Source organism: Chanos chanos, chromosome 6, assembly GCF_902362185.1.
Source record: "Chanos chanos chromosome 6, fChaCha1.1, whole genome shotgun sequence".
Lineage (NCBI taxonomy): Eukaryota > Metazoa > Chordata > Actinopteri > Gonorynchiformes > Chanidae > Chanos > Chanos chanos.
The window spans coordinates 20,880,668-20,891,076 of NC_044500.1; the positions used below are offsets into that span (position 1 = coordinate 20,880,668).

Consider the following 10,409-nt stretch of genomic DNA (forward strand, 5'->3'; position numbering starts at 1 on the left):
GGTTTCCATGCCCCTGCCGTTTCACTCTATTCTTCCCATCAGGTCTTAGGGAAATGAAATTGTACCTCTTGCTGCTATAGTGCATTATTACTTGTTTTAAGCATATATAACTTTGTTACAATATTTTTTATGAATTCATATTCATATTGTCTTACGTAATCTTTTTGAAGGGTTGAAACAGCCAGAAAAGAGGCAAGAACGTTATAAACTCACTGATAACAAGTATTATGTGCTATCATGCTTTTTAAAGCAGTATATCTACAGATTGTATGTTAAGTCTTACCAGTTGATTTTACATTTCCAAATGCTACATACACCACTCCTTCTTCATAACAGAAGCAGTTGGTTTTATAGTTTGAAGAATGGCTTTTTTTTTTTATGCAAGCCAGTTATTTTCTGTTTGTCTTCTTCCCATTTTTAATATGCTCAGTGACCCAGAGAAAGCCAATCTGAAAAAAATGTTTCCAAACAAGAGGGTTTGTACTTGTTTACATTTCTCATTCAGTTCCCCTCTGGATGCCTTGTAGGAGAATGCTGTAAATCCTGAATGTTTCTCATCAGCAATGGGGTACTGTTCAATGTAATGAGGCCTTTTATGCCATGAATGGAAATAAATGATGTAATTTTTGCTGTGTTATGTACTGTTCTTATTTTTGAATAGGTTTAATCCAACACTGCTACCTGACTGTTACCATTACCCACCAGACCAATAATTTCACTGACTGTTCTCAATGATGAAAGAGAACTGAGACTGTGTACTGTGGGGTTAAAACAAGTCAAGAAATTCATGTACATGAAAAGAGCTATTGAAATAAAACACCATATGTCGCAGAGCTAATTATTATAACAATGGTTGTCATTTTAAACCAGCATTAGAGTGAATTTACTGCTCCCCTTCCTTTTGTGTGCTGGTGTGTACGTGTGTGGTTTTGATGGCTTATCAGGAAGCTTGCTGCTCGCTGATGGAGGTGGGCACACTGTAGCATGACATACCTAGGCCTGCTGCACTCCTCGGTATTTATAGAACAGCTCTGTGCAGAGCTTCCGCCCAGCTTTACCTTCTGCAGGGTTTTCACACTTCCCCTGGGTTGACTCATGGTTTCAGATTCCCTTTTAACAATGACCATCCAGGCAAACTGCCTCATCACGATTATTCAACCTTCCCTTTGTCGGGCTCCTCCTGATTTGGACACAATGCCCTGGCCACGTTACCAGTCTTGCCTGAGACTCCTGCTAAAAGGCCGCTGATTGGGGTCATGGAAAGAAGTAAGGTCAGCTGTTGGCCAGTAATAACTCCTTATCTAAATATGGCCAACTGTTTGTTGATTTATCCAGTTGATTAATCCAGTAGCCTGCTCATGCCACCTTGGGTCTTTATGAACTACCTTATGCTGCTGGTGAGAACATGCAAGAGCCTGACTTTGAAGGCTGACTTCGATTAAAGGATAGTGGTTGTAGTACAGGAAACAGAATGTGAAGAACTTCTGTCTGTAGTATTGTCATGTAGTATTGTCCTCCAGTAAAGGTGACAGAAACCTTGTTTTATCAACCATCTCAGCAACTTGTATAACACAGCACCATGAGTGTAAGAGCAGTGCACACACAGTGACCCTGAACTTTCCCTGTTGTGGAAATTCTGACCATGGAATGGGAGATTCAAGAAAGCTTGCCACATTTCTGCAGAGGCAACTTTTTAAAGCAAAAAATATTTGTTTGTTTTTGGACAGCCTTTTTGTTGTTGTGGTTTGCAGCACAGACCTATTGAAGGTCCACTCCTTTTTTATGTTTTTTGTTTTTTCTTTCTGTGATATAAAAATGATCAGGGGCATGCTTCGGAGTGTGGGCCTCTGCCCTTTTGACTTAAATGGAGCACAGAGTGCCAACTGGTCAGACATCTTCCTTCATAATATAAAATAATAAGGTTAACCAACTCTCTTATGTTGTGAGTTTTGCTATTGATGTCATTATTTTATCACTCATTTATAATCTCAAATGGTTTCCTACATGCTGCACTATTTGCAGTTGTGCAGTTCTGTGTTTTGTCAAACTATGCATTTAAAAATTGGTAAAATGACTGATGTACAAGAAAATAACACATTTGTTAAAAACAGCTGGGAGAGAGTGAGGCCTGTGAATGTTTATTTACTCAAACTGGTCCAATTTCTGTGCTCCACACGTCACAGCTCTGATCATCAGTCTCTCTTTGGTCTGTGCTTTGGAGAAACACACTTGCCTTACATGCCCAAACATAGCTGTTTTGCCTGTTTGCCACAGTAAAGGCAGCCTTGAATTTTAAAGAGGTAAAATGCTTGTTGTAAAGGAACACCTTTATCACACCCAAAACTAACAAGGCCTTTTCACATTAGGCCAGTCAAGCAGCACCAATGTTAATTTAGCTCACTTGACCTTGACAGGGCCAACACGTCCCACACAAAACTCCCAGCCAATGATTCATTTTCATTCACACACATCACATTAGGCCACCCCATCGTCCTCCATCATACTCCCTTTTCTGATTTTTATTCTTTATCTTTGTTTATTTATACAGGAGAAAGTCCTGTCTGGTTTACATATTATTCCAATTTGTTAGGTGACTCATTTGTCCTTTGAATTCGATTTTTTTTAGATATCACATCACAAACCAAGGTGTTTTTTCTATATAAAGGATTTCTAACTGAATCTTGTCTTACAGTCTGGCTGAACATCTCTGATTCACAGAGAATAATTATCAATTTGTGAATCGTACACTTTAAACCAAAGCAAAATGGAATGTGTGTGTGTGTGCATGCGCGTGCATTCCCCCCCCCCAGATGTAGCTGTACCTGCATGATGTTAAAAATAGATTTTATTACCGGTTACTTTAGTGGAGGTTACTAAAGGTTACTTTTATATAACCTTCATTTGTCATCTCTGTCATTTTTGTCGTTTGTGTAATCTTACCATTACATGCCACCCTGTGTGCTTTTGTCCAAGGCACACAATCAACAGGAGCAATCTGAGAGCCAAGTCCTGGACTGAGTCCAGCAGTGCTCTCTCTCTTTCTCTCTCTCTCTCTCTCTCTCTCTCTCTCTCTCTCTCTCCCCCACACACTGGCCTCCTGCAGACAGGGGTCACACAACACAGCCCAGTTCATTTATCCACCCAGTCTACACGGGCCCACTGAGAAACAGAAACATGTTTAATACATATTCACCTCACTCATATTCATATTTCACAGCTTTGCGTTTGCAATGAAAAGATTTTCCACAGATGCAGAGGGACCCAGAATGAAAGCACTTCAAACCACTCTCCTGGCAAGAATATGAAATTTAAAACATGTTGCAGTGAATTTCTTTGACAGTATGCTAATAATTTCACATCTAAGAAACAAGTGCATCTCTTGTAGTTTCAGTATAATGGTGCCACGTGGAAGTCACTGAAGGAAATTTACAAACCCATAGTCTGAGGTAATTTGCAGGAAATCAGTGGGCGCAGGTTATTTCAGGGTAAATTAACTCATTCTGTCCCGCATGGTACAGTCAGACTCCGTGTGATGTGGGTGTAATCAGCGGAAAACGTACAAAACAAAGAGAGGGTTTCCTTTATTCCTGTAAAGCAATGCTTCACCGGTTGAACACTATGATGAAAGTGTGGCTCACTGCACTGGGAACAATAGGAGAACCTGGTATTCCGAGATGCTGCGTTCAAGTCTGTCACCGTGTCTGGACATTGAAAGAATACACTGTGCTTCACTGCACATGGGGACATTTTCCTGTGACATATTTCTAATATTGTCATCTCCACGACAGAGGTCCAAATATCTTTTCTGTTATGAGATTTTATTTTATGCAGGTATATAACATATAGTGAAGATAACTGAGGTAATGAGTTACATACTGCACTGAGATCAGTCATGTGTCATTGTGATTGGGCAGTAAAGCTTGTGTCTTTGTCAGTTATAAAGCAGTGACTTCTGAATGTGTACACATTGTCTTTTGCCCCCGCGGTGCATGCATAGCTGAGGCAAACCTACACATAGATATCAACAGAAAACAGTGACAGTAGTGCTGCAGTGACCCATATTCTGTGTATGTGTACATACATACCGACTTGAAAACACACACATACACAAACACACACACACACACACACTCACACACACACACACACACACATATACAGATTCATGTGTGTAAATGAATACAGAAACATGATGTCAATTTGAGTTCAGTTTCTGCTGTTCTCAAAAGGAATTTATTGTAATTCACTGTAAAATTCATTCTACAAATGAAAACCAAGACAGTGAAGATAAGAGAGGTGGTCTGAGGGCTGATGTTGCATTTTCGTCAGCTGGGGCACAGAGTATGCACGGGCGTTTGTTTGACTTGGTGCTGATGTCATAGCGTTTGCTGGGGGTCCAGTTTGGAGACATTGGGTCGGAGGGAAGATGCTCTCCCAGCTGACTGCTCCTCAGCAGCCCCGCAGGGACGGGCAGGGACGTCACTCGGGATGTGGTCACTTTTCCCATGTTCCCGTTTGGTGAATAACCCCTAACAGAGTCTGTGGCCTGAGAAGGATCAGGAGTGAATCTGCACAACTATATAGGGGTGACTGACCGATCAAACAATCCTCCATTTCTATGAGATTAATAAGAGGAAGGAGGTGTACACTTTATGATCATGTGAACCGTTTAACATGACATAATGGCTATGACATTTGTGTTTACCAAGAAGAGCAGTCCCATTCTGTCTAGTTCATAAACACAGTTAAATCTCTAGACCATGTCAAAGGGACAGGGCCTCTGAAATGTTGAATTTTAAGATGAAATGAGAGCCAAGTCGTAAAGACATAAGTAAATGTTTGCCAAATCCACTCATGAAAAAACCAAACATCTAATACAACGTCCTCTGTATAACCTCCACAGCACAAAAATGTTATTGGATTTTGTTTATAAGGTTTTCCTTTTTTTTTTTTTTTTTACACAGGAATTCTCTGGAAAAGTTGACATGTAGGCCTATTCTAAAAGAACAACAGCAAAACAAGACCGTTATGAATTACGGCAAGTGTACTGTCGCCTTTACTGAGCAGTTCATTGTTTCCTGTTTTTTTTTGTTGTTGTTGTTTTGTTTTGTTTTTTTGTTATTGAGGGATAATACGAGACTTCAAAAAAAAAAAAAAAAAAAAGAAAAGAAAAAAAAAGAGAGAAAGAAAAGGAGATTAGATCAATAATCTTCGAATGGTCCTTGTTATATTTCATAATAATTGTACTGTACTTTGCAGTATGGAGAGCTTTCCCACAGACTGTAACCAGAGATGAACTTGGGAAAATAAACGCTGTGGGGTAAGAGAATACCCTCTACGTGACACAGTGCGGTGATACAGGCCCTTCCCTACAAAACGGGCTATTATTTTACCCAACTCCCTACTGCCTTACTACGCTTTCTCAAGCTTCTATACATCACAAACAACCCCAGGTCATTTACAGTTACTGTTTAAGATATACACGCCGCCCCTCCTAAATCCCCGTGCTATACTGTAAACCATGTGGCTATGCCCAACATACAGCCTTCTGTATACATACAAATGCATTCACAGCTCCATAAGTACTCTATCAGACTCCACAGCTGTACATATTTATTTCTCTTTCAGGATATGTAGGCTAAATTATGGAAAATGTGAAAAAATACTATGAACTATTTCAATTAAAATATTTAGGAAAAAGAGTTTAAAATATATTGAGTCTAGTATTTCGAATGTGAAACAATAACGAAGGTTGTATATAAAATATACTTGTCCATGAGACAAGAATTTGCACAATTTAAAGTTTTCTTTCTTCAACAGGTATGAACACGGCTACGAGTAGGCCCGAACAAAGTGCGCCACCAAGTGTCTCTTCTTTGTGTCGGAGAAAAATGGACATTTATCAAAGAAGAACCTTGATAACGTTGTGTAATACACTAAAATCTGGAGGCAAAAAGACCGTATCTGATGGTTCATGTGTTCAGTAGCTATTGGATGGAGGGCATAGTGTCCTTTTCTCTAATATGTATGTTGTTGATTGTTGACAACTCCGGTTTACAAAATTCTGTTCTGAACCACTGTAAGACCTTTTTTTATTCTTTAGATGTAAAATCGCCCAGTTACCGCTGGGAATAAACGGAGCCACAGACAGTTGCACTCCAAAAATATACACACTTTAAGACATTTAAAAAGTTAAACGTTTTTGCTCAAGTGCATTCTGTCTTAGCCCGAATGATTTAAACACATGAGCGTATATCATTTTCCTGCATGGTGTTGACAAAGATAGTGGTATCTGAAAAACTCAACAGTTGACAATTAGAAGTTGAACTATCGTCCTAAAATTCCGTGTGCGTTCGCTGTCGACGAGTGCGCATTTGTTACTCAGTAATGATGAGCTTCAGTGAGTTTGCGCTAACAGGGGAAATACTTCCAGGTCAAAGGGCTATGTGATCGCCCCATGTGGGAATGCACATGGAGAAAAAACACTGACTGGTTGAGACTTTACAGTTTAATTATTTTGTGATTATTGGATTCAGGGCAATAGCCCTAAAACTTAATTAGAGGACATGCCATCATCACATAGTGTGGATGAACCGAAACTGAATGAACGAGGTAAGCAGCCTTGCCGCTGTTGATCTGTCGATAGTGCCAGTATAAAATGCTTTCGCGTTTTTGTCGACAGAATTCAAATGATTCTCTCTCTCTCTCTCCCTCTCTCTCTTAGCGTCGAAGTATCAGTGTCCAGCTGATTTCGTATCTTTTTCAAATGACTGTTGCGTGAGTACACAGTTAAAGGATATGTCTCCAGAGAGCACAGAATTATGGCTCATTAAAGCACCAGCGAGTTTCGATCCCAAATGGTAAGTATATCGCTGAAATTGATATGTTTTTTCTGTTTGACACTCAACCAGGCTGATGCTATATTTTAAATAGCTTCACAAACTAGCTGCTCCGCCTTGGTAAAGCACTGTCCGAGGTATGCATCGCCACTGCATCTTTTTAATAACACAAAGCGTGAAAGTGTTTACCGCATATAACAATTTTGCATTTGAATTATATGTCTGAGTTCTTGCTGTTGAGGTAAAGTCTTTAATTACAGAATATAACTGAATTGTTATGTAAATTGTTGTTCGCTTGTTTGTTTTTAGCCTGTCAGGTTTAAAGCTGCCTTTATCAAGCCTGAAGATGGTCCAGTCGTCTGGTACTGCTCCAAAAATCTACAGCATCCTAGGCGGAGTCGCAGGTGCTGCTGACCTCCGCCTGATCACTACTGACCCCAGCAGTCACAACATGTCTCTGTCAGCCACGCCATTCGCTGGTGTTCTCAACATCTCCGAGAACTATGGAAACTGCAGTGGGAACCAGGGCCCTGTGGCCATTCCTGCTACCCCAGCTCCATGCATCCCAGCAGGCCTGAGGCAGCGCTTCCAACCTTTTGGCAGTGCCACGCCTACTAAGACATCACTAACCACCACACAGGAGTCTTCACTGTCTTCCCCAGCACCAAAGAAAATAAAGGTGGAATCAGGAATGAGTGAGGAACGAAAGAGAAAGAAGAAAAAGAAAGACAAACACAGGGAAGATGAGGAAAATGCAGAGGTAACAGTTAAAGAAGAAGAGATGTCACAGGATCACAGCCAATTACAGGCCTCTGTGCTCTCAGTGGAAGAGGAGACAGAGGAGAAGAGGAAGAAAAAGAAAAAGAAAGACAAACACAGGGAGGAGGAGGATAATGCAGAGGTAACAGTTAAAGAAGAAAAAATGTCACTGGATCACAGCCAGTTACAGGCCTCTGTGATCTCAGTGGAAGAGAAGACAGAGGAGAAGAGGAAGAAGAAAAAGAAGAGGAAGATGAAAGAGAAGGATAGTGAGGCTGATCAGATGACACCAATGGACTGTGCAAACATAGAAACCAAAGAAGAGCCATTGGACATTGCCATTAATGATGCCCAGAGTTCGGGCAAAAAGAAAAAGAAAATTAAGAATGAGTAGCTGTTTGTGGCATTGTGGTTTTATTTGTGTTATGTGCTGTGTCAGAATAAGACTGTGTGTGATCCTCTAGACAGAATTGTGTCTCTGCCTTATGCTACTTTTGTCTGTTAGTAGCAGATACATGGCGCTGCCGCTGAGACATGGAAACTGACTTAAGTCACTTTCGATTAAGACTTAAAATAAAGAACAACAATCTCCAACAACTATCTAATACTAAAAATACTGGAATAACTGTATTTTGATTTTATGACTTTTTTTTTAAATCAGCACTGAGAAATATCAGACTTTTGATTGAATACCATCATCTGCTGTTTGACAATTTGACACAATTCTTTTTTTTTTGTTTTGATGTGTGCATGTGTGCACAAATGCATGTATAAAATAAATATTTTAATCATTCTCAGATAGCTCTTAATGAATATAAATCCATAATGACTTTATTAAATTTAGATATAGTTTCAATTATATGCAAAAAAAAAAAAAAAGTGGGCAGAGGCTTAATAAGAGAATCTGTTTACAAAAACAAGGAGAAACTACTGCAGTCCTGCAGTACTGAGTGTGTGCCGCTAGGTGGCGACGTTGCTCAGTGGTAAGGCAAACATACGCAGGGTTGTGGCTGAGCTTTGCCGGTTGTTCTGCACTGAAGTGTGGTCATGTTTTCTAATGAGCACGGGCAGCCTCAGCACCTGCAACTTCTCCAGCTCTATTCTCACACCACTGTTCTGCATAACGCCAATGTATTATACACACTCTGTACCTGTAGCTTCTCTGGTCTAACAAGGCATGTTGAGAATTTTTTTTTCTTTTTTTCACTGCCCTACTTTGTCCCTATGTAGGCTACCTGATGCTCTCATCTCTCTGACAGAGACGGGTTTGGGTGGTAATTCAGAACATATAGTTTTGATTTCTGTCCCCTCAAATAGAGATGTCTAAAGCATTTGTGTCATATCTGACAGAGACTGGTTGGACTAGAGATCCAGAATATATAGTTCTGATTTCTGCGTTCTCACAAAGAGGTGTATAAACCATGTCTTTTTTTGTGGCATCTGTTTGAGTGCTATATTGAATACGCGTTTTAAGGGTGTTGATGTACATCATTGTAAGAGCATTTGACCTGTTATGCTTTTACCTTGACATCTTTTATGCTTTCATACAATGTATTCACTAATTAAATTCCAGTCTCACTTGTTGTCTTTGGATATTAGTTTCCTTTGCTTTTTGTTGTAGTCCTTTTTTTGCAGTAGTCATTGTGAATTGAACAGAAAAGATGTATGTACTTAGCTGTGGTTTGAAAGATAAGACAGAGCTTGTAATGAGCTTTGAGAGCCGTTTCCACACTGTGAGCACACGGGTTTTGCAGTCATATCTCAACAGTATGGGAGTTTTCTCCACAACGTGTGAGCTATAGGCACCGCGAGCCTGCCTGAGCACTACTAGCTGTCTGGCAAGGCAGATAAATAATTGAATGTAGTCTGAAGTTTGGAGGCAACGTGTTCAGACTGCAGAGCAGGTCTGGGCCCTGTTCCTCCCAACCCATGCAAATGATAAGGGCTGGTGGAAGAGCTGGTGTTGGGGAGGGAGTGGAGTAATGAATTTTAGAGCCAATCTTGTTTGTACCCCCCTCTCACTGTCGCTCTCTCTCTCTCTCTTTCTCTCTCTCTCTCTCTCTCTCTCTCTCCCCATTCTCCCCCTCCTCTCTTTCACTGCAGTAATTCCTTCTCTCCCCACTGTACTGCTCTCTCTCTCTCTCTCTCTCTCTCTCAAACGGCACGCTCCAGCCCGGCCTGCGGCATTTGGGGGGGGGGGGGTTTCCATGGCAACGTGAACCTGCTAAGGACCACGGCACTGGAATGGGGTTCAGCATGTTGATATCTGTATGCTTTCCCTTCACTGCCACACAGGAGTGAGAGACATTCCAGGTTTCCTGCATTAAAAAAAACCAGTTATTATCGGTATCCCACGTTTTCCACCTTACTTAGTCAGTAATAGTTATGAGACTGGATATTCTGTATAGGAACATGAACACGAATGAATTCTCGTTCAATTCCATTTTACTCAGTATATTTTTCATTATTCTTGTGACTAGTGTAAAGAGTGTTTGGCCGTGTGGGTTTTATCTCTGTAAATCCTTCCATGCCACATTCATCTGATTGTATACTGATGCCTTTACATGACGTGCCATGCTCTCTCATTCAAAAGTCTGTCACTGCGCTGGACTCAAGAGGCTCTGCAGAGCTGTAATGCAGAACAAAAGGAGCATAAATGGATCCAGTTGATTGGAAAGGTTTGCAATAACCCAATTTACAGGAAAAAAAAAACTTGAGCAAGTACTTCTCGCCAGACAGTTTTTTACAAACGATGAAAATGTGCTTTGTGGCTACATGTGTCATCGTCTTCAATAGAATATTATCAATCCA

The 10,409-nt window shown here is 40.5% G+C and overlaps 1 protein-coding gene across 1 annotated transcript; it reads left to right on the forward strand.

The window, feature by feature from the left end:
* The first annotated feature begins 6,485 nt into the window (after window positions 1–6,485).
* Window positions 6,486–8,318, forward strand: polr1g (RNA polymerase I subunit G). Its single transcript, XM_030777646.1, has 3 exons — window positions 6,486–6,612; window positions 6,725–6,860; window positions 7,149–8,318. Exons 1-3 carry the CDS (start codon window positions 6,567–6,569, stop codon window positions 7,990–7,992), a joined length of 1,026 nt encoding a protein of 341 aa, XP_030633506.1. The 5' UTR covers window positions 6,486–6,566; the 3' UTR covers window positions 7,993–8,318.
* The last annotated feature ends 2,091 nt before the right edge of the window (window positions 8,319–10,409 follow it).